At 37.1% G+C, this 24,676-nt stretch overlaps 1 protein-coding gene across 5 annotated transcripts in view; it reads right to left on the reverse strand.

Annotated features, from left to right (window-relative positions):
- The window catches only part of CLCN4 (chloride voltage-gated channel 4), a 115,643-nt gene that overhangs the window by 78,139 nt on the left and 12,828 nt on the right, over positions 1–24,676 (reverse strand). For all 5 annotated transcript variants that reach the window (XM_074192478.1, XM_074192474.1, XM_074192476.1 and 2 more), the window contains 2 exons: positions 3,297–3,451; positions 1,545–1,644 (listed from right to left, as the gene is read on the reverse strand). In XM_074192478.1, the coding sequence (XP_074048579.1) occupies positions 1,545–1,644; positions 3,297–3,440 (244 nt within the window). In that variant the 5' untranslated portion in view covers positions 3,441–3,451. The remainder of the gene's footprint in view (positions 1–1,544; positions 1,645–3,296; positions 3,452–24,676) is intronic.

Raw genomic sequence — 24,676 nt, forward strand, 5'->3', positions numbered from 1 at the left:
AAAAAAAAATGAAGCAGTGGGAAGTTAGGGTGTTAAAAGATTATCAATATGTATATTGTTTTTATTGTTGTTTGTTCTTCATTTTTGAAGAAGGTGACGTCATGACAAGCACAAGAACTGGATTTGAGGAGTTGCTGTGTTAAGTCACCAGCCTCACCAGTTTCTACAGAGCCATTTAGATCCAGTGGTCAGATATAAAGCAGGACGACTGGAGATGACCCTGGATGTGAGACAATCCAGGGCCAAGTGACTTGCCCAAGATCACACAGCTAGTGAGTGTCTGAGGCTGGATTTGAACTCAGGCCCTCCTGACTCAAGAGCTGGTGCTTTATCCATTGTATCACCTAGTTTTCAATTCACCTAGTTTAAGTCAATATATGGCCTATAAGGATCTCTAGTTTCAATGTATAATATTTAAAGTCTCATGGTAGAAGAGAAGAAATGGAAAGGAGAAAAAGAGCATGAACTTAACTCATTTAGGAAGGAAGAAAAATTTCTTGGGGATCACCAGATTTATAGCTATAAGAATCTGGTTTGGATAATTAATAAGGACTGAATGAATCTCAAAGAAAGAAAAGTTACTGAGTGATTGTGGCAAACAAGAAATGTTTGAATTCTCCCATGACAACCAGTGAATTCAGAGAAGGAGAGAGAGGTTTAAATGAAACTCCAAATGGTACTGTAAAGGATGTCCGGGGAAGCAGTGCCATCGGGGGGAGCCGGGTCTCAGTGAGTGTCAGGAGATGGAAAGAGTGAAATGAAAGCGAGTATGTTAATTACAGAGAAGGAAGTGGAGTGGGATGTTGTGGGAGTAGGGGAAAGGTAGAGTAACAATAATAAGCAATAGGAATTTGTCATTTATACAATAAAAGTCAGGGGTTGAGAATCATTGGCAGGAGAGAATAAGAGTACATAAATGGCAGAACAGCTGTTTATTCAAATTGGTGAGGGTCTTTCCTTAATGGGATCTCCCTAACCAGATGATAAAAATACCTCTCAGAACTCAAAACAAAAGGTACATGGATACTCAACAGGTTATCAAGGATTTGATAAAAAAAAAAAAGCAGATACTGAATCATAATATCAAAGCTCTGTGCCTCTTACAAAATCTTGGATCACGTTCAGTGACTTCCTTATAGTTCCCACTGTGAATGTTCATTGAGAGACTCAAGATGTTTATGTTTTCTTCATGGGCCCATTATAATCAGTAAAAGCCAATCCTAAAAGGTGTTCTATTATTTTGTCTATAATAATGTATGGAAGTATGAAGTATGGAAGGTGAAGTGCATGAACCAAAATAATGACAATATTGAGGAAAGCTATCTAATAGTAAAAAATTCTTATTGATACAAGTTACCCAAGACCTTTTCTAAAACACTACCCTTAGAGTTTGTACTGTGAATCTGAATTACAAGTGAACTACTTAATTCATTCATTTTGTTACTTAAGTAACAAAAATAAAGACATTTCTCCTTTGCCTGAGGTAAATTCCATTCTATGATAAGTGTCTGAAAGCAAGAATTTTTAAATCACCATTAACACACCTGCCAATAGACCAATAAGGAGCATCACAACCCATCCTGACCAAGCATCCAACAAGCTTTTGATAAACTCCCATATGGATTCTCTGCTTTTGCTTGTTATCTGAAAAAAAAGCAGAAATTGTACATTTTGTTAATGATTGCTTTGGGCAAAGCTTAGAATGCTATTTTACTTATTATTTTTTTATTTCACAAAGTGAAAGTATGCTTTGGGTAGGAACCAGACATGTAATTTCATTGATTTGGAGAACTTGCTGGTGAGAAAACTTCCTTTGCCAGAGCAAATTGGCATCTTCTTTTCAATCTATAATTTAGAGTATTCCCTAGAGCAGAAGTGTTGAACATGCAACTCACAGACCTGTGTCCTGAACTAGATTAAATTTTTATTTTAATGTGCTTATTTATTAAAATGATAATGTGTCAATAACACAATTATGCAATTATATATTATATTTACAATATATTACAATTATAGAAAATATTAATAAAAGACATTAATAAACAATAATTTTAAAAGAAAATAAATATATAAATGTGTGTGGTTTTCTAAGTCAATATATGGCCTGTAAGGATCTCTATGTATGGTTTAGGGTCCTCCCCACCTCATTTCTATTTGAATTTGACACCACTGCCCTGGAGTACTGAAGGATTAAACTTTCCCACAGTCATATAGTCAATCTATATCAGAGGTAAGAATTAAACACTAGTCTTCCTGGCTTCAAGGTTGGCCCTCTTTCTTGTATGCCTTGTATTCTACTTCCAAAGACTCAATTACAGTAAATTGTATGTTATCTATCATATTCAGTGAATGCAAGTTTTTTAATCAAACATTTCAGTTAGTAAAATTATTAGAGACATCATGGTACAGAGGAAAAGACTCTGGATTTGGGGTTATTAAGGTTAATATATGTATGTTTGTGATTCCATATATATATGTGTGTGTATACACACACACACACACACACACACACACATACACATATATAAACCATCCACTTTCTTACCTATTGTCCTGGAGCTGCTCCCACCAAGTCTTTGAATCTCCTAAGATTGACTTGACAATTCCCGTATTCCTCCCTCAATGGAGGTAGTCCTGATTGGTAAGTCAACCAAGGCAACTCCATGTGGTCATTTGCCATCCTGCCATGGAGTCTGACCCCTCCCTTTCCACCTCATAGTCTGAGAATAGTATTCCAATCAATGCTACCTGCACTGCTTCCACAGAGATTGCGCCAATCAACTCTCCAAGAGTTCCACACAGTATCCCTATAGCTTCCCAAATCAAAACATCCTCCTTACATTCTTAGAGTGCCACAATACTCTTAGTGCAGTTTTAAACTTTAATAATAAAGTAGTAAGCGATGATATCAGGCAAGCATGGGAGTAAAAGTTAAAAAGCAAGTATTTGTTTTCATTTCCACAAATATACTTTGCAATCTCCTATTAATATATGGTGGAAAAGAAAATCTCTTATGAACTAAATATGTGGAGTTTTAAATCCAGACAAGAGTCAGTGAAACTGCAAAGGATGGCATTTATTAGAAAAATACAAGCAGCACATGGAAAGCTTTAATATCTTAAAATTTTATTAAGACCTTGTATATATCTCCTCCTACTAGAACATAAGCTGCTAGAAGACAGGTACTAACTAGATTTCTCTTGTATTGTATTCACAGTGATTAGATGGCGGACAGATCATTGGGGTATAATAAATGTTTTCCATTTATTCATTCGTTCAGTCATTCACTTACATACCTTCCTATGTCTATCTGTGTCCCGTGATTTTTCCCTTAACCAGTCAATGGTATGGAAGTCCTCATAGGTCCCAACATCAGGGAAAGGTTCATCAAGGAAGTCCATCAGATTACCAGACCCATTCATCTCTCCTGCATTAACCATATTAATAACACCTGGAAGAGAACAAGGATAGTTTCAAAGCTAAATTTTATTTCCAGTCAACCTGACTTCCCAGAAAAATAATACAGATGCACTCTTTTTCCCCTCAAAGAAGGAATGGTTACGGCACAGTTCTCAGCTTTCCCATCATCACATCTAAAGTTGGAAAGGTTTTCATAAACATTGAACATAAAAGACCAAGGCAAAGAGTACAGCAAATTAGAATTACAAATGATGAACCAAAGAAGTGTTTTGGTAGACAATTAAAGAGCTGAAATGGGGTAACAGAAACATTTCTTGGTCTTTTAAGTATTTCTGCATCAGAATGAGCAAATCTCTGGCAGATTAAACTACATTTTAATACAACTGAGAAGAAACTATGATCAACATGGGGTCAGTCACCTTATAAGTCCTAAAGCAGTTCTATTGATTGATTTATTGACCTACAGTGTAATGTAGCCACTTTAAAACTTTAAGAGGCCTTTTACAGTTTGAAGTCTGAATCAAGTGCCAAGTCAAAAATCGCACCCTTTTGTGGGTCCTGAGGGAAGTATCATATAGCCCAAGATGGTAGCAACCAACGATATTAGAGAAACAAAGGAGTAAAAATAAGAAAGCGGGGAGCTTGTTTTCATTTCTATGAGCATGGTATATGATCTCCTATTATTATATGGTGGTGAGGGAAATCTCTTATGAACTAAATAATCAGAGTTTAAACCCAGACAAGAATCAGTTAACCCACAAAGGATAGTATTATTACAAAAGTACAGAAGAATATGGGAAAAGTATAAAGGATGGTGACAAATTGAGACTTAGAGCAAAAGAATTATTCATGTTACTAATATTTAAACAGTGTGTGGCCATTTGGCTACTCCTTATAACCAAGACTAAGAGAAAAGACTTTAATCTCTATTTTGAGTTGGGTAGTTGGGTTTGGTTTTGGTTTTTTTTTTTTAACAGTACTCTGTTGCTATTGTATACTATACAAAAAAGTCCCAAATATGCAAATGGTGGAGGGAAAAAAAAAGACTGATGCAAATATCCTTGATAATTGTAATACAGATTTCATTTTGGCAAGTAGTGTGAAATGATGGGAAAAGACAGTATTAAGAAGGTATACTTGATAGGACAGAAAGCTGGCCTAGACCTCTTCACCTGAGGTCTACAAACTAGATGATGCAGTAGATGAAGCATGGAGCCTGGAGTCAGGAAGTCCTAACACTTACTGGTTCTGTGATTCTGGACAAGTCACTTAACCCTGTCTGCCTCAGTTTCTTCATCTGCAAAATGTTGGAGAAGGAAATGGCAAACCACTGCAGTTTCTTTGCCAAGAAAACCCTAAATGGGGTCATCAAGAATCGGACATGACTTTCTGATTCATATCTGGCTCCAGGATACAAGTGGCTCTGGAAGAGAAAGTGAGGCTGCACAGCACCGCCCCCCCTGCCCCAGCCAACTCAAATCCAAATCATTTTCTTGTCATAGCATTACCTATTTATCCTCAAATAGGATAATTCAGTTTTATAGGGTGATTTTATACAGTCATGAATATTTATTACTTACCATCTTAGATCAGGTAGATAGCAGGTAAAATGAGTGACTGAATTTAAAGCAATGAAAAGGAGAATTTTCATACCTAATGCCATTCACTTTTTATGTGAGTGGGCATATAGATAATTACTACCAGACTTCATTGAACAGACCACGAACTTCATTATGATTATATTCCTTTTTACTTGGGTATACCTTTGGGTCAGAAATGGGATTTGAATAGATAAATCATTTAGACTGATACATAATTGTCTAAAGAGAGCAAATAAATGGAGTGCAGACTTTTTGCTGGTGAGGCTTCACCCTATAAAGTATATGACTTTATAAAAACTGATAATCCAAAAATAAAATAATAAATCCAGAAATAAAACAACCAATTTCTATTTTAGAAAATCTTTAAATAAATGTCAATCATCACGATCCCTCTTATAGAACCTTTCTTTATAAAAATAATCATAGACAAGCAATAAACAGAACTAGCTGTCTGATAGCATGTACCTCGTTTGTACTTGTGAACTATCACCTCTTTGCCAAGAATATTTCATTCTTAATATGCTTCTAAAAATTAAAGACTTGAGTCATGGAACACTATTGTTCTATTAGAGAACAGGAGGCATGGGAATTCAGGGAACCCTGGAAGGATTTGCATGAACTGATGCTGAGCGAGATGAGAACCTGAAAAACATTGTACCCTGAAAGCAACATGGGGGTGATGTTCAATCTTAATGGATTTGCTCATTCCTTCAGTGCAACAACCAGGGACAATTTGGGGATATTTGCAATGGAGAATACCATCTGTATTCAGAGAAAGAATTGTGGGCTTTGAACAAAGAACAAAGACTATCACCTTCAATTTAGGAAAAAAAACTTATTATGTAATTTTGCTATCTCTTATACTTTATGATTTCTCTCTCATCACACTCAATTTGGATCAATGTACAGCATGGAAACAATGTAAAGAGTGACAAATTGCTTTCTGTGGGGAGAGAGGGAAGTAAGATTGGGGGGAAAATTAACTCAAAATAAATAAAATCTTTAATTAAAAAAAGGATACGATTTCTCTCTCATCACATCCAACTGAGATCAATGTACACCATGGAAACAATGTAAAGAGTAACAGACTGCCTTCTGTGGGGGGTGGGGGGGGAAGGGAAGCAAGAATGGGGGGGATTTTAAAACTCAAAATTAATAAAATCTTTCTAAAGAAAAAAAATTAAAATGTTCTTTCAATTAAAAAAAAGAATTGGACATGACTGAAAATGATTGAACAACAACAAAAAAGACTGAGCAAAATCAAGTGACTTGCCCAGAGTCACAAATATCTGAGGCAGGATTTGAACAAAAATTTCGCTGAATTTCAACATTAGTCCATTTACTTTGCTATGGTGTTTTTTTCAAGATCATCTATCGAGTCTCCACCTTAGAGAACATATAGTCTGATCCTCTCATTCACTGAGGAATTAAGACCCTAAGAGTGACTTTCCCAAGGTCATACAAAAAGTTAGTGGAAAAGTCAACACTTGAATCCAGTTCTTTGACAATTCAATATTATTTCTACTTCACAACACTGATCTTTCAGAACCAAAAATTAAAAGTTAAATTATAGTAAATATAATGAAATGTAACCACTAGTGAATAATAACTAAGCAGATAATAAATAAATGAAATTAGACCAATAGCTTAAAGAAGTCTAAAACAAGACTATGCCATCTTTCTGGGTTTCAGAAGAAAAAATTCATAAATCATAAGGTTGTGTTGTAATTACTTTCCAGAAATCCCTCCTTTCATAACCTGCCATGAATTAGGTGAAGATTTGTGTTATATCCACACACAACCATAGATTCTGATCTAATTAGTAAACACTTAAAGGAGAAGATGTATCAATTGACACATTTATTTTTAAAATTTACTATAATTATTCCTACTTGAGCAAGATATAATTTTATTTTGAAATAATTTTCATCCTGCTATCTCTTTCCTTCCTTTGCCTTAAGAAGTTAAAAAAATACACTGTGCCCATTGACACAGCTTGGTCTTTTAAGTCATCAATTTTTGATGGGTGGGAGGCGGGCAAATAAAGTTAAGTGGCATTCCCAGGATCACACAGCTGTAAAGTGTCTGAGGCTAGATTTGAAGCAAAGTTCTTCTATTCCAGAGCTGGAGCTCTATCCACTACACTGCAAGACTAACCCATATTCCAGGGCAATGCGGAGGCAGATAGGGCTCTCTTGTTAAACCTGTCCACACCTGCCCAGCTGGCACATGGTAAGTATCACTTGTCATCCAGGTCGCTCCGGCGCCTATACAGCATTCCCCGGAAGGAGGCTCGCCAAATTGTGCGCTCCTGCACTTCTTGTGCTCCCTTTAGACAAGCCCTCCCCGCGGAGGGGTCTAACCCACGTGGGGACGGCCCCAATGCTCTTTGGCAGATGGACATTACTCACCTGGGTCGTAAGTACATCCATGTCTCGGTGGACACCTTCTCCTCCTTCACCTTCGCCTCTCTACAGCCAGGAGAAGCGGTTAAACACGTTCTCTCACATCTATATGCCCAGATGGCTGTCTTAGGCGTCCCCTCGGCTATCAAAACCGATAATGGGCCCGCCTACACCTCGAGAGCCTTTGCTTCCTTTTGCAAAGAATTTTCCATTTCCCATTCCACCGGGATCCCTTACAATCCCACTGGCCAAGCTTTGGTAGAAAGAGCAAATCGCACACTCAAAACTACGCTTTTTAAACAGAAAGGGGGAGTTGGCAGGTCACTGACCCATTCAGACCTGTCTCAGGTACTATTTACCATGAATTTCCTACAAGTCAGGGATGACGGCACTACAGCCGCCCAGAGATTTTTCTCCCCAAAAGGACATGCTAAGAAAGAACCAACGCTCCTGCCCTCTCCCACCAAGGCCCTACCAGGCTCTAAAGTCATGTGGAGAGATGAAGAGGGAGGTTGGCATGGCCCTGTAATGGTAAAGAACAGAAGACAGGGCCACCTGTCATTTCATCCCGAGGATAAGATAGAAGAGCCAGAAAGATGGCTCCCTGTTTACAAGATAAGAGACCTTGATTAATGCCCAACCCTACGGGGTGAGAGGAATTTCTTCCTTTTTCAGGCCTTCTGATCGTCGTAGGGATCCTTGGAGGTGCTCCATCTGAAGGAAATCCGACATGGGGAATACTCCGAGTTATTCCCTCTCCCCTTCCGGTAGCACGGAACTCCCCGATCTACCCTCGCCTGCTAGTGACCAATACATCGATGGGGCTCCCTTCTGCCTCGGTGGGGCCCCTCATGTGTGGCCACAGGGGAAGACATCGAGGATCCCATACCATGGAGGGATTGCCAGATGGCGGGAGGATACCCCCTTGAGGGTGAACAAGGACGCTGATTCTGGGAATCACCCTACTTGTTGTCTGTTTCTGCCGCCTAGCTAGGCGACAGAGGGGCTATATGCTTCTTACTCAGAAAGCCTTCATGGCCATGGAGACGGGGGAGGATCCCCAAGTCTGGCTAGCCGCCATGCATGACATGTGACACCTAGGGGTAAGACGAGGTAAACCCCAAGACGGGCAACTTCTCCTGACCCAGCCACCTAAGACAGGCCCTGAGGGTGTCGGGCGCCTAGGACGGGCAAGGTCCTGGGTTGAAGGAGATGACCTAAGACAGGGTTCCTCGCCCCCGGCTATCAGAGGTCAGTAGAAATGACACCGCTTAAGGCTAACCTCAGCACCGCTTAAGGTCACACCAAGTGATAACCTTGTAAAACAGAAAGGGGGAGATGTTGGGGGCGGGGGGAAGAGGCTTGGCGGTCGCTTAGCGGGGGAAACATAATCACCTTATAAGGGAATGTTACAGAACTCGGCCCCTCATTGAGTAAGAGTTCATGGGAGGGAGGACAGAGGGGATAAAAGTGTCTGCTGAGAGGTGGGGAAGGAGCGGGAATGTGATCACAGAAGAATAAAGACTCATTATCCACCTCAGGCGCTCTGTCTGGTTCTTCCCCCATCAAAGAGTGGGGGCCGGAGGTACCCCGAAGACTCATCACGTGTTGGACTGGTGAGTAAGAGGACGGACTAGCATAAAGAAGCCGGCGCTGTAAATAAAAACCCGGCAGGCATTAACCCAGTAATCTCCTCTACTCTCATTTGGTATTGAAGTATATTGAATATTACAATAATTATATAATGAATTATGACAGAGTTGCCCAATCTCATTCCATACTTCACCTTGTAGCTGCATCTTTTAACTTATGAAAAATTCTAATCACTGATCCTCAACAGTTGCTTGATATCCTTATAACTAAGGCAACTAGTTTGGAGAAAGGCAAGGGTTGAGATGATAATTTAACACAGCCAATCTCGTCTGCTGGCACCTGGTTCATGTTTCCTTGAGCCACTTGCTTCTCAGCATACACTCTTATTTCACAATCCAATCTTTTACTTGATATTTTTATCAGAGTTAAAAATTTTCATTATACACACACACACACACACACACAAATTCTCAAATTTTAATCTTTTTAAAAGCAAGATATTAAAGGAAGAAACCAGATAGAACTTAAGAAACCTGTGTTCAAATATCAGACCTGTGTGACCCTTGGCAAAGCCTTTCATGTCTGGTCTCAGTAGCATTTATATAGTGTTTTAAGGTTTTCCAAGTTCTTTACATGACATTTTTTTCTGAGATCCTCATCTATAAATTAATTCAGAATTTCCATGCAATACTGAAATTCAAAAATAATGGGAAAAGAAATCTGATAAATGGGGGAACTGGGGAAACTTTGCTATCTGGTACAAGGGTAAATGAGAAAGATATTTGGATGAAGGGAAATTAGGAAAACTTTGGAGAGCATTAAATCTATTTTTAAACTAAAAAATTATCATTTGATAATAAAATACATGTAAAAATTTTATAAAGAAAAAAATCAGCATTTCCCCCAAAAGACTGGAATTCACATCACACAGAAAATCAGGACCCCACCAGACAGTTTGGGAAATGCCAAATTAAACAAGCTTTCATTTTATTTCAATTATAAAATCCAATGACACCTGCTCCCCTTACGTTTTACCAAAAGTAAGGGTATTATATAAAATGCTGTTATGACATCAAAAGGCCACAAGAGGGGGTTAGGTAGTGTCAGATGGTTAGGACAAGTGCATTAAGTCTGACTTCTTTCTTAGATATAGATTCAGGGCAAGAGGTTGAGAGGTTACAAGGATGTCATGCATGGGATTGCCAGTTACTTTTCTATTGGAAAAAAAAGTTTCCCTAGTTCTCTAAATGGAGAAAAGGATAGTGTATAAGAATTAATCAACCTCTTTGGAAATTTTGGGAACCCTACTTTATCCCATAGATCATATTGGACTATTTAATTTTCTTTCTAAAACTCAGTTCTATTCCTCCATTCCTCCTCCTCTGTATCTCCCTCTCCCTGTCTTTGCCTGTTTTTGGTCTAGCAATATACTGGAGAGTGACCTTTGAAGCCTGAAATTACAAAAGAAATTTGTGGTTTTATTCAAATTCTGTGCCAATATACAGAACAATGGCCTTGAAAGATAAAAAAAAAAAAGCAATCTAGTATGAATTTTTTAGGGGGAGTGAATGTTATCTCTTTAGCTTCTTTCCATCTAGAGATATCTAGACCTCCTAAATCTACTTTCATGCAGTCTTACAAGCCCCCCAAATTCAAGAAACTCTTTCCCCAGATCCATTTCCTGCTTATCTTTCTCCTTTTCCCCTATTGCCTCAAATACAACTAATAAAATGACAAGCTCTCTCATCCAAATTAGAGATAAATTTTTTTCCACCTCTAAGAAATCATATATTACATTTTGCACAGCTGATCAGTAAGAAATGTGGTCAGTGACTCAGAGCTTATATTCCACAGGCTAGATTTTTTCTTTTTTTTTTTTTTAAAGACTACATCTCCCTATCTCAGTTCAAACTGAGGTGCCCAATCCCACCAGAGATCATCAGCAGAGTTCTGACCTGCTCTGTTTCCAACTTGGGCTGGCTGGCTCCACAAAGGGGAACCTGCATGAGCACTTTATATTATTTTCCAACAACACAGACATCTCATTAGGAGAATTAAAAAAAAAAACTCCCAAGTATATGAGATCTGCCAGCCTCAGTCTCCCTTGATAATTGATATTATTACAAACCTGAGCTACTATGAAACTAGGCTAGATTTTCATACAATTAAATGTATAATTGGGCTCTGGAAAGGAAAAATAAGAAAGAAAATGCAGAATATGGTATGCTAAGAAAAGCACTGGATAGAGTCAAGAGACCAACCTTACGATTAATTTCCTGCTTCTCTAAAGGATAACCCTTATTTCTCTCATGTGGTAAAATGAGATAAAAGACATGAAGGCTCTTTTAAAATCACAGTATTACTATGCTAATAAACCAATGATCTTTAAATATTTTATAAGATAAAATATTACATAGAAACATGTATAACCACATTCATAATTTTCTAACTCCTAATTTCCTAATGAAGCCATTCTATTTTCAGGGATTGTGAAGGTTTTAGAAGGTTCTGTAGCATTCTAGGGCTCAGAAAATTTGCAGAAAATTAGATCTGAGTTTGATGAAAAGAAACTTTCTAAAATTAGAACTGTCAAAAAAGAGAATAAACTTTCACAGCAAGTAATGATTCTCTTCCTTGGAAACCTTCAGATGAAGGCTAGATTGACAACTTTTCAGAAATGTTACCAATGTTACATGAGATGAACTAGTGATTCTCAACCTGGAGTATATAAATGTTCAAAAGATGTGTGGATAGATTTTAGGTAGCTTATGAAATTAAATAGGAAAAAATCCATCTTTACTTTGAAAAGTTTTCCCATATTGCCAAAGGAGTTCACAACCCGCCCCCCCCCAAAAAAAGCTTGGATTATATGGACTCTTAAGGTTCCTTCCAATGAATGATGCAGTCCTATTAGAGGACAAGAGTTGAATCAAATGTTTTATTATCAACAAAAACAAACAAAAAAAGAACTCATAATCTCTGTCATTGTGTGACTTAGAGAACATAGTCTCCTTCAGAAAATCACCTGAGAATGGTTTTCCTTCATGTTTCTTATCAAATATATTTTTAAAGTTAGCACAATAAGCTTTAATAACTGTAAACTGCACTAAAACTTTTGGGACACCCTCTGTGGCGATAGAAAGTACGGACATGGGCTGATAGAGATGGATAGCTTCAGAACTGCTTTCTGCATGTGATATTTGTGATTTTTCCCATTCTTTTGGGATTTGCCCCCCTTCTAACAGATATTTTTAAAAGTAATCACTAAACTTATTTTACTTGATTATACAGATTTGTAACAGGTTTTCTATTTTTCTTGCTTACTTAATTGGGGGGAGGGGAGAGGATGGGAAGAGAAAATGTAATTCTGAAAATGAAATTTTCTTTTTTATTAAATAGATGTCTAAGTAATATGGCGCTTCCATGCTCATGAAGGCATTTCCCTTGTAATTGATGGGAGCAACCACTCCTCTCATCTTTATCTTTTTTTTTTCCTTTTTTGGACAAGATCTATAATTGCAGTGGTATGAGGAAATTTCTGAAAAGAAATTTTCTTTATCAATCCAGACCAAAAGATTGTTCTGCAATTTAAAGATTGCTTGAGCCACTGAGAGGTTAAGTCAGATAGTCAGTTTGTGTCAGAGACAAAAATTGAGGTCTTCTCAGTTCTAAAGAATCTAGTTTTGTAGATTATGCTACGTTGTAACACTTTAACTTCATCTTCTTAAGGATCTTTCCTTTTGAGGTATTGTATCCAAAATTACTATCAAGGACAATCATAAGAGATTGATAGAAAACTGATGGCTAATTCAGAGTCTATTTGTTGCCCTAGTTTCTCCTCTATAGGCTATCAGAATGAATTTGTTGTTGAGTCATTTCAATCATGTCCAACTCTTTATGACCTCATTTGGAGTTTTCTTGGCCGAGATACTCAAGTGGTTTGCCATTTCCTTCTTTAGCTTCTTTTAAAGATGAGCAAACTGAGGAAATGAGGGTCAAATGACTTGTCCAGGGTCAAACAGCTGGGAAGTATCAGTGGTCAGATATGAACTCAAGTCATTCTGACTCAAGAGTTAATGCTTTCCATTGACTCTCCAAATGACCAGCATTAGCCAAACCTCCTACCAAAGCTCCTATTGATAGCTTTTGCTTTTAGCTATTTTGTGAAGTCATACCATCCTTAATTTTCCATCATCTTCCTCTGAAACATTTTGCCTAAATTTATGTGGCCTTTCAATGTCACATACATTGGTGGATGCTGTCTAGGCCAACTCTTTTACACTGCATAAGAAATGGAGTAATCAAAGATAACTTCTTATTTTATACATTTCCTATTTCTTCAGGCTCAGAGTAAGTGAAGAGGGAGATGTTTTGATTGCACGCAATGCTGAAGATTGTGTTGTTCAGTCATTTTTTTCAGTCGTGACCATCTCTTCATGACCCCATTTGGAATTTTCTTGGCAAAGATACTGGAGTGATTCACATTTCATTCTCTAGCATATTGACACATGAGGAAACTTAGGCTAACTGGATTAAATGACTTACCTAGGGTCATCCAGATAGCAAGTATCTGAGGCCAGGTTTGAACTCAGGAAGATGGGTCTTCCTGCCTGCAAGCCCAGGTCACACCTTCCTGCTCTAATGGTAAGGATATGAAGATAAAATGAAACTGCCTCTGCCTTCAAAGAACTTACATCCAATAAACAGGATACGACATATGAACTAAGATATAAATGGCTTATTGGCAAAAGAGAGGTCCAGATAGAACAATGGAATTCATTTAAGGAGTTATCTATTGGAAATTTATTTTTCTTTCCTAAAAAAAGGATAGCTGATATAGTCTGAATTTTCTTTGCTATTCATTTCAATCTTCAGGAAGGTAGAAAAAGCAATAAAGAGAACTGCTATTTGAAATTTGATTCTGAACAATAAGGAGACCTTAATTACTGAAATAAAATTATAAAAGTCTTAATAAAAGAAAGTGATTTCATAATAAATAAAAAAGGGGAAATCCAGGCTCTGTCTGGTTTATACAAATGACTTTAAAAATAATGAACTTCAAATAATTTGAATTAGAAAAAAAGTCTAAGGGAAGCCACTTCATAAGACTCACAAATAATTCTGAGTATAATGAAAAGAAGAAATTTTCGAGGGATTGATGTCCAAAGAGCACAGTTACCCTTCAATAATCTCCATCTCCCATTCTCTCCTCTTTTACAAGTTTTGATGAAGAGACCCCTAACAAATATGTGCCCCCCACCCCATCTTCAATTTCTCCCTAGTGACTGGCTCATTCCCAGCTGTCTATAATATTCCCATTCCAAGTTTCTAAAATTTGAGAAAAAATGGTACTTTAAATTATATTTAAATATTTTTTAAGTTATGCAAAATTGCAAAAGATCAATATAAAACTACATAGAAAATAAATGAGGGGACAGCTAGGTGGCACAGTAGATGGAGCACCGGCCCTGGAGTCAGGAGGACCTGAGTTCAAATGTGACCTCAGACACTTAATAATTACCTAGCTGTGTGACCTTAGGCAAGTCACTTAACCTCAGTGCCTTAAATAATTAAAAAAAAAGAAATGAAATGAAGCTGTGTCCTGCATATTATTGCTACAGTATCAAAACTAAGAAACCTATTCTAAATTTCACTACTAACTTTATGGATGGATGGCATTGTTCTCAAAATAGGAATTAATGTTAATAGCAAGTTAATTAAAAAAAACTAGCAGCTGGCAGGGGAAAAGGGAGGTGACAATGAGTCTGGAACTGGGACCATATTATATTCAAAAACACATTTGTCCCCCTGAATGTCTCCTCCATACTTTAAAACTACTCTCTCACCTCTTCAAATTCTAGTCCCAAACTTTCCTTTCAAAGTTAAACTCAGAAGAAGCTATCTATACTCATTATCTACACTTTCTCTAAATTTATTCTTCTCCTAACTTCTTGCAAATTGGTTTTGACCTAATCACTGAAGGGAAATTGTTCTTTACAAAGTTATCAGTGATCTCTTAATTGCCTTATCTGATGGTCTTTTTTACTTCCTCATTCTTTTTAGACAATATTTGAGATCCACCCACTTAAACAGTTACTGCTGACTCACATTCTTGGTTTTCCTCCTCTCAGGTCAAGCCTTCTCAGTTGCTTGTTGGTTCTTCATTATTAAGCCCCCAAACTGTGTATGTTGTCCAATATTTTATAGCCAGGCTCTTACATTTGTAGACCTCATTGGCTCTTATGGATTCCATGACCTCTATTCAGATGATTCCAATTCTACATACAATCCTGTTCTCTCCTAAAATCTAAACTTGCATAAGAAACTTCTTATTCAGTCATTTTTCAGTTGTGTTCACCTCTTGATTGACTCCTTTATGGTTTTCTTGGCAAAGATATTGGAGTGGTTTGCCAATTCCTTCTCCAGTTCACTTTATAGATGAGGAAACTGAGGCAGAGTTAAGTGACTTTGTCCAGGGTCACACAGGGAGTAAGTATCTGAGGTCATATTTGAACTCAGGTCTTCCTATCCCCAGGCTTAGCCCTCTATTCACTCTTTGGGTAAAAGCAGATTTTCCATGGACATCTCAAGCTCATCATATCTAAAACTGACCTCATTATCTGTCTTCTCCATCCTAATCTTATCCCTAATCTGAATTTCCCTATTTCTGTAAAGGTCATCGCCATGTTCTCAGTCATCCAAGTTCATAAACTTAAAATCATACTCTTGTCGTCATTCTTACCCTTCATGGTAAAATCTTATCCACTTGACCTCCATAACTCTCACATCTGTCCCCTTCTCTCCAATTACACATTCATTTCACTCTTCAATATTCAGTGCAAGTCCATGTTTTCCTAAGATGATTGCGTTCATCATTTCTTATAGCATAATTGTACTCCATCATCATAAATAGCACAATTTGTTCAGTCATTCCCCAACTGAAGGACTTTCCACTACAAAAAGAGTTACTATAAATATTTTAGAACATAGAGGTTCTTTTCCTTTTTCTATAGTCATCTTTGGAAATAGCCCTAGTAGTTCTACTATTGGGGCAGAGGGTATAGCCAGTTTAATAACTCTTGGGGCATCATTCCAAATTGTTCTCCAAAACAGTTGGGTCAGTTCCAAAGTGAAAATCTAACACACAGGTCTGACCATATGACTCTATTTTCAATATAGACCAGAAGTTAAAGGCCTTCACAACCATGCTCCCATCTAGTCAAAATGGCATCCTTATTGTTCCTCATGCTTTGCATCCTATTTCTCCTCTGTCATTCATGCATGAGAAGCACTTCTTCTTAAATTTCTTAGTTCCTTCAAAGCTCATTCCAACACCACTTTCTACCTGAATCTTTTCCTCATTTCCTCCCCCAGCTGTTAATGGCTTCCTGTGAAGTTATCTTGTATTTGTTTCACATATATTTTCTATATACCTAAATGTATACAGAAAGTTCTCCTGATAGAAGATAAGCACCTTCCTCTTTAATTTCTGCCTTTATATATCTAACATAATAACTGGACAAGTCCTAAAGAAATGCTTCCTGATTGAGTAAACAAGATTTTTGAATGACCTGTACAAAAGGAGGAAGCAAGATGATGATGAACACAAAACAGATGAATGTGGATTCACAGCAATAACCCCCAAACTGGAAAGACCAGAATGAGCCAAAACTTTCAATGAAGTGCCTCACATTGATAAGTCTTGAAGGAAATCCAATCACTGGGGATACCATACAGAGTTTTCTTATTCAGGGAAATTTTGGATCAGTCAGCCAAGGCCCTTCCAACTCTGACATTCTGTGAATCTTATTCTTACTCACTTCAAAACTTCTAATGTGAGATTAAAAGTGATATACACAAGCCCCCAATTTACAAATCGCACTTATGAATGAAAGAGGAAGAAATAGTTTCTCCTCTTTTAACTTCATTTTCCTGTATTATAGGGGTTCTCTGGGATCTAATAGAAAGAGTGACAAGGAATTCTGGCCAAGATGGCAGAGAGAAGAAAGGCACAGTTAGAAACACCTGAATCTTCTTTTCATCAGACTTGGCTTAAAGTCAACCTACACATACTCAGTTAACTTATAAAACATCTAACCTTTCAAGTATTAAAACGGGAAAAGGGGAGGGGGGGGAAGGGGGAAATAACAAAAGGAAGGGAAGGGACAAGTGAAAAAGGGAAAGGGGAAAAAATGGAGGGGGTGATATAGGAGGGCAAACACACTGAAGGGGGTGATATCCAGAAACAAAATACTGGGGAATATGGTTTAAGGGGGGGAGATGGGGAGAAAATACAAACAGAGGGAAGATAGCACAGAGGGCAATAAATAATTAGTAATTGGGGGGAGGCGGCTAGGTGGCTTAGTGGATAAAGCACCAGCCCTTAAGTCAGGAGTACCTGGGTACAAATCTGGTCTCAGACACTTAATAATTACCTAGCTGTGTGGGCTTGGGCAAGCCACTTATCCCTGTTTGCCTTGCAAAAAAAAACTTAAAAAAAAAAAAGAATGCGTAATCATAATCCCATGTGAATGGGATGAACTCTCCCTTAAAACATAAGCAAATAGCAGAGTAGACTAAAAACCAGAATCCTACAATATGCTGTTTACAAGAAACTCATTTGAAGCAGAGAGATACATATAGAGTAAAGGTAAAAGGTTGGAGCAAAATATATTTTGCTTCAGCTAAAGTAAAAAAAGCAGGGATAGCAATCCTTATCTCAGACAAAGCAGCAGCAAAAATAGATAGCCTTAAAAGAGATAAGGAAGGAAACTTTATCCTCCTAAAAGGTACTGTAGACAATAAAGTCATTTCAATGCTGAATATATATGCACCCAGTGGGACAGCACCCAAAATCTCAGAGGAAAAGCTGAAAGCACTACAGGAAGACATAGACAGCAAAACTCTACCAGTGGGAGACCTCAACCTCCCGCTATCAGAGCTAGATAAATCAAATCATAAAATAAACAAGAAAGAAGTTAAGGAGGTAAATAGATTGTTAGAAAAATTAAATATGGTAGACTTATGGAAAAAACTGAACAGGAACAGTAAGGAATATACCTTTTTCTCTGCAATACATGGAACTTATACAAAAATTGACCATGTACTAGGACATGAAAACCTAATGATCAACTGCAGAAAGGCAGAAATAGTGAATACATCTTTCTCAGATCACAATGCAATAAAAGTCATATGCAATACTGGGCCAAGGAGATATAGACCCAGAACAAATTGGAAACTGAATAACCTCATTTTAAAAAATGAGTGGACCAAAAAAACAAATTATAGAAAGAATTAACCATTTTATGCTAGATAATGATAATAATGAAACAACATACCAAAACCTAGGGGATTCATTCAAAGCAACTCTCAGGGGATGGATTATAGCTCTAAATGCTTACATGAATAAATTGGAGAAAGAGGAAATCAATGAACTAAACATGCAACTAAAAAAAATTAGAGAAAGAACAAATCAAAAAATCCCCAATTAAATACCAAATTATAAATTCTAAATATTAAAGGAGAATTTAATAAAAGCAAAAGCAAAAAAAAAAAACTACTGAATTAATAAATAAAACCAAAAGTTGGTTTTATGAAAAAAACCAATAAAATCAAAAAACCTCTGGTCAATTTGATTAAGAAAAAGAAAGAAGAAAACCAAATTGCTAGTATCATAAATGAAAAAGGTGAACTCACCACCAATGAGGAGGAAATTAAAGTAATAATTCGAAATTATTTTGCCCAACTCTATGCTGATAAATCTGATAATCTAAGTGAAATGGATTAATATTTACAAAAATATAAGCTGCCCAGGTTAAATGAAGAAGAGATTAAATACCTAAACAACCCTATCTCAGAAAAAGAAATTCAACAAGCCATCACTGAACTCCCTAAAAAAAAAAATCTCCAGGGCCTGATGGATTCATAAGTGAATTCTACCAAACATTTAAGGAATAATTGGTTCCAATTCTATATAAACCCTTTGGAAAATGCATTCCTAATTCAAAACACTAGAGAGTGTAGGAATAAGTGGACTGTTCCTTAAAATAATTAGAAATATCTATCTGAAACCATCAACAAGCATTATATTCAATGGGCAGAGGCTAGAGGCATTCCTAATAAGATCAGGGGTGAAACAAGGGTGCCCATTATCACCACTACTATTCAATATCGAATTAGAAATGTTAGTGTCAGCAATTAGAGAAGAAAAAGAAATTGAAGGAATTATAATTGGGAAGGAAGAGACAAAACTCTCACTCTTTGCAGATGACATGATGGTCTACCTAGAGAATCCCAAGAAATCATCCAAAAAACTACTGGAAACAATTAGCAATTTTAGCAAAGTTGCAGGTTATAAAATAAACCCTCATAAATCCTTAACTTTTCTAGCAAGATACAGTAGAAAGAGCTAGAAAGAGAAATCCCATTCAAAGTAACCTCAGACAATATAAAATACTTGGGAGTCTATTTGCCAAGACAGACTCAGAATCTTTTTGAAAACAATTATAAAACACTTCTCACACAAATTAAATCAGATTTAAATAACTGGGCAAATGTCAACTGCCCATGGATAGGTAAAGCTAATATAATAAAAATGACAATTCTACCAAAACTAAACTATCTGTTTAGTGCCCTACCAATCAAAATTCCAAAAAAATTACTTTAACGAGTTAGAAAAAATTGTAAGTAAATTCATATGGAGAAATAAAAAGTCAAGAATTTCCAGGAGCTTAATGAAAAAAAAGTACAAAAGAAGGTGGCTTAGCTCTACCTGATCTAAAATTATACTATAAAGCACCAGTCATGAAAACTGTTTGGTATTGGCTAAGAAATAGAGTGGTGGGCCAGTGTAATAGATTAGGTGTAAAAGCAGGAGATGATTATAGTAATCTGCTGTTCAATAAACCCAAAGAGTTCAGCCATTGGGATAAAAACTCCCTCTTTGATAAAAAAACTGCTGGGATAATTGGAAGTTAGTATGGAAGAAACTTAGATTAGACCAACACCTAACACCCTTTACCAAGATGCAAATGGTTACAGGACTTAGACATAAAAAAACAATACTCTAAGCAAATTAGAAGATCAAGGACTAGTTTACCTGTCAGATCTATGGAAAGGGGAGCAGTTTATGACTAAGGAAGAGCTGGAGAACATCACCAAAAACCAATTAGATGATTTCAATTACATTAAATTAAAAAGCTTTTGCACAGATAAAACCATTGTAACAAAGATCAAAAGAAATGTAGTAAATTGGGAAACAATCTTTACAATGGCCTCATTTCTAAAATATACAGAGAACTGAGTCATATTTTTAAGACAAAAAGTCATTCCCCAATTGACAAATGGTCAAAGGCAATTTACAGATGAGATCAAAGCAATTCATAGCCATATGAAAAAATGCTCTAAATCATTAATGATTAGAGAAATGCAAATTAAAGCTTCTCTGAGGTACCACCTCACACCTCTCAGATTGGCCAGTATGACCAGAAAGGAACTCATTCAACCTTTCTGAAGAGCTATTTGGAACTATGCCCAAAGGGCAACAAAAATGTGAATACCCTTTGACCCAGCAGTACCACTACTGGGTCTATATCCTGAAGAGATGAAGAAAAAGGGTAAAAACATTACTTGTACAAAAAAATTTATAGCAGCCCTGTTTGCAGTGGCAAAGAATTGGAAATCAAGTAAATGTCCTTCACTTGGGGAATGGCTTAGCAAACTGTGGTATGTCATGTATGTCATGGAACACTATTGTTCTATTAGAAACCAGGAGGGATGGGATTTCAGGGAAACCTGGAGGGATTTGCATGAAATGATGCTGAGTGAGATGAGCAGAACCAGAAAAACACTGTACACCCTAACAGCAACATGGGAGTGATGTTCAACCTTGAAGGACTTGCTCATTCCATCAGTGCAACAACTGGGAACAATTTTGGTCTGTTTGCAAAGGAGAGTACCATCTGTATCCAGATAAGGAGCTGTGGAGTTTGAACAAAGTACAAGGACTATTCCCTTTAATTTGGAAAAAAAAACAGATATCTTATTGTCTGACCTGGTTACCTCTGAGAATTCTGTTCTCTTTAAGGATATGATTTCTCTCTCATCACACCCAATTTGGATCAAGGTACAACATGGAAACAAAGTAAAGACTGACGGAGTGGTATCTGTGGGGTGGGGGTGGGGGGAGGGAAGCAAGATTGGGAGAAAATTGTAAAACTCAAATAATATCTTTAATAAAAAAAAAAAGAAAGAAAAGAAACCAGAAGGGACGGGATTTCAGGGAAGCCTGGAGGGAGTTGCATGAACTGATGCTGAGTGAGATGAGGAGAACCAGAAAAACACTGTATACCCTAACAGCAACATGGGAGTGATGATCAACCTTCAAGGACTCGCTCATTCCATCAGTGCAACAATCGGGAACAATTTTGGGCTGTCTGCAAAGGAGAGTGCCATCTGTATCCAGATAAGGAGATGTGGAGTTTGAACAAAGTTCAAGGACTATTCCCTTTAATTTAGAAAAAAAGATATCTCATTGTCTGATCTTGTTACCTCTTAGAATTCTTGTCTCATTTCTAAGGATATGATTTCTCTCTCATTACACCCAATTTGGATTAAGGTACAACATGGAAACAAAGTAAAAACTGACAGGTTGCTTTCTGTGGGGGGGGGTGGGGGGAGGGAAGTAAGATGGGGAGGGAATTGTAAAACTCAAATAATATATTTAATTAAAATTAATTTAAAAAAAAGAAAGAGCTACAAGGAAATTTGGGTTCAAATCTGGGCCAAGACATTCAGTGAGAGGCCAGATGATATAGTGGAAAATAAAAAGATTTGATTTGGAATCACAGATTTCACTGTTTTCCAGTCATGTCTAACTCTTCATGACTCCATTTGGGGTTTTCTTGGCAAAGATATACTAGTGGTTTGCCATTTCCTTCTCCAGCTCATTTTACAGATGAGGAAACTGAAGCAAGAGTTAAGTGATTTACCCAGGGTCACACAGTTAGTACATGTCTGAGGTTGGACTCAGACTCATCTTCCTGACTTGCAGACGCAATGCATTATCCACTGCACCATCTTGGTGTCAGAGGACTAGGACTCAAACTTCACCTCATATACATCCTTACCTGTATGGATCCAGGACAAATCATTTAAAATCACCAGCCCCCAGTTTCCTCACCCAGAAAATAAAGGGGTCTGGTTTCCCCCTTGGATGACTTCTAAGGACCGTTCTAGGCTTGTTTTTCCTTTTCTTCCTCCAAATTTATTTTTGAATTTTACAATTTTTCCAATCTTGCTCCCCCCCACACAGAAGGCAGTCTGTTAGTCTTTACATTGTTTCCATGCTATACATTGATATAAGTTGAATGTGTTGAGAGAAAAATCATATTCTTAAGGGAAAAAAAATAAAATATAAGATATAGCAAAATTACATATAAGATTACAGTTTATTTTTAAATTAAAGGTAATAGTCTTTGGTCTTTGTTCAAACTCCACAATTCTTTCTCTGGGATACAGATGGTATTTGCCATCACAGATACCCCAGAATTATCCCTGATTGTTGCACTGATGGAATGATCAAGTCCATCAAGGTTGATCATCACCCCCATGCTGCTGTTACAGTGTACAATGTTCTTCTGGTTCTGCCCATCTCACTCAGCATCAATTCATGCAAAGCCTCCCCAGACTTCCCTGAAACTCCATCCCTCCTGGTTTCTAACAGAACAATAGTGTTCCATAATGTACATTTACCACAATTTGTTCAGCCATTCCTCAAAATGATGGACATTCATTCAATTTCCAATTCTTTGCCACTACAAAAAGAGATACTATGAATATTTTTGTACAAGTGATGTTTTTATCTTTTTTTCATGATCTTTTCAGGGTATAGACCCAGTAGAGGTACTGCTGGATCAAAGGGTATACATATTTTTATTGCCCTTTGGGCATAATTCCAAATTGCTCTCCAGAAAGGTTGGATGAGTTTATAGCTCCACCAACAACGTATTAGTGTCCCAGATTTCCTACGCCCCTTCCAACACTGACCATTTTCTTTTCTGATGATAGGGGCCACTCTGAGAGGCGTGAGGTGGTACCTCAGAGAAGCTTTAATTTTCATTTCTCTAATAATGATTTAGAGAAATTTTTCATATGACCATGGATCGCTTTGATTTTTCTCATCTATAAATTGCTTTTGAATATCCTTTGATCATTTGCCAATTGGGGAATGTCTTGTTTTTTTTATAAATCTAACTCAGTTCTCTCTATATATTTTAGAAATGAGTCCTCTGTCAGAAATATTAATTATAAAAATTGTTTCCCAATTTGCTACATTTCTTTTGATCTTGGTCATGGTGGTTTTGTCTGTGCAAAAGCTTTTTTAATTTAATGCAATCAAAATCATCTAGTTTGTTTTTAATGATGTTCTCCATCTCTTCCTTGGTCATAAACTGCTTCCCTTTCCATAGATTTGACAAACTATTCCTTGATCTCCTAGTTTGTTTATATTGTCTTTTATATTTAAATCCTGTACCCATTTTGATCTTATCTTGGTAGAGGGTGTGAGATGTTGGTCTAATCCAAGTTTCTACCATGCTAACTTCCAATTTTCTCCAACAGTTTTTATCAAAGAGAAAGTTTTTTTTATCCCATAAGCTGCACTCTTTATCAAACAGCAGATTACTATAATCGCTTCCTGCTATTGCACCTAGTCTGTACCACTGATCCACCACTCTATTTCTTAGCCAGTACCAAACAGTTTTGATGACTGATGTTTTATAATATAATTTCAGATCTGGTAGGGCTATCCCTTTTAGTTTTAAAACTTTGATTCAGTATAAGCACCCCAAACTGTAGCTCACAGCATTATCTCTTCAGTTGTTACCACAGGACTTAAATAGTTGTTTGTAGTTGTAGCCATGATAACTTGCCATGATTTTCAAGTTGACTACTCTGTGAAACAAACTAGCTGTTTAATGGGAAAATGAATTCTAAGTTCCAAACAACCAATTTATAAACACACTTTCAGGGAGCAGTTCATTAACCATCTAGGGCTGGTGGATGAGTGGGAGGTAAGAAAAAAAAATTGCGAGAGAGTGGGAGTGAGAGCCTACTTGTACTGGGTGAAAACAACTAGGCTTGAGTCAAAAGAGATTGGATTTAAATTCTGCCTGCAACACTTGATAGTTTTATAATTATGGGCAAGTTATTTAATTTCTCTGAACTTCATTTTCTTCATTTGTCAAATGGGACTAACTGCATCTTATAGAGCTGTTATGGCTTGCAATTTTCTTTAGAGATTTGCAAACCTTGATGTGATTGCATATATATCCATACACACACACATACACATACACACACACACATATATGTATATGAAATGATAGTATGGACACCTTTGGTTACTATTTCCACAATTCCTGAAGATCTTTATTGTCCAGGACTACTGATGTGGACCTTCGCCAATGCCTTGTCTTCTAATAGAGTAATCCTTCATAAGACAGAACTGAGTAGCTACCATTCATTTCCATGCTCAAGCAGCAGCTTCTCCACCCTTTTTACCAATCCAGTTATTATTTATCTGCATTTTCAGGCATCTAGGCGGGATAGGAGTCAGAAAGACCAGAGCTCAAATTTGAACTCAGATAATTACTAGCT

The sequence above is a fragment of the Macrotis lagotis genome, chromosome 6 (assembly GCF_037893015.1).
Source record: "Macrotis lagotis isolate mMagLag1 chromosome 6, bilby.v1.9.chrom.fasta, whole genome shotgun sequence".
Taxonomy (NCBI): domain Eukaryota; kingdom Metazoa; phylum Chordata; class Mammalia; order Peramelemorphia; family Peramelidae; genus Macrotis; species Macrotis lagotis.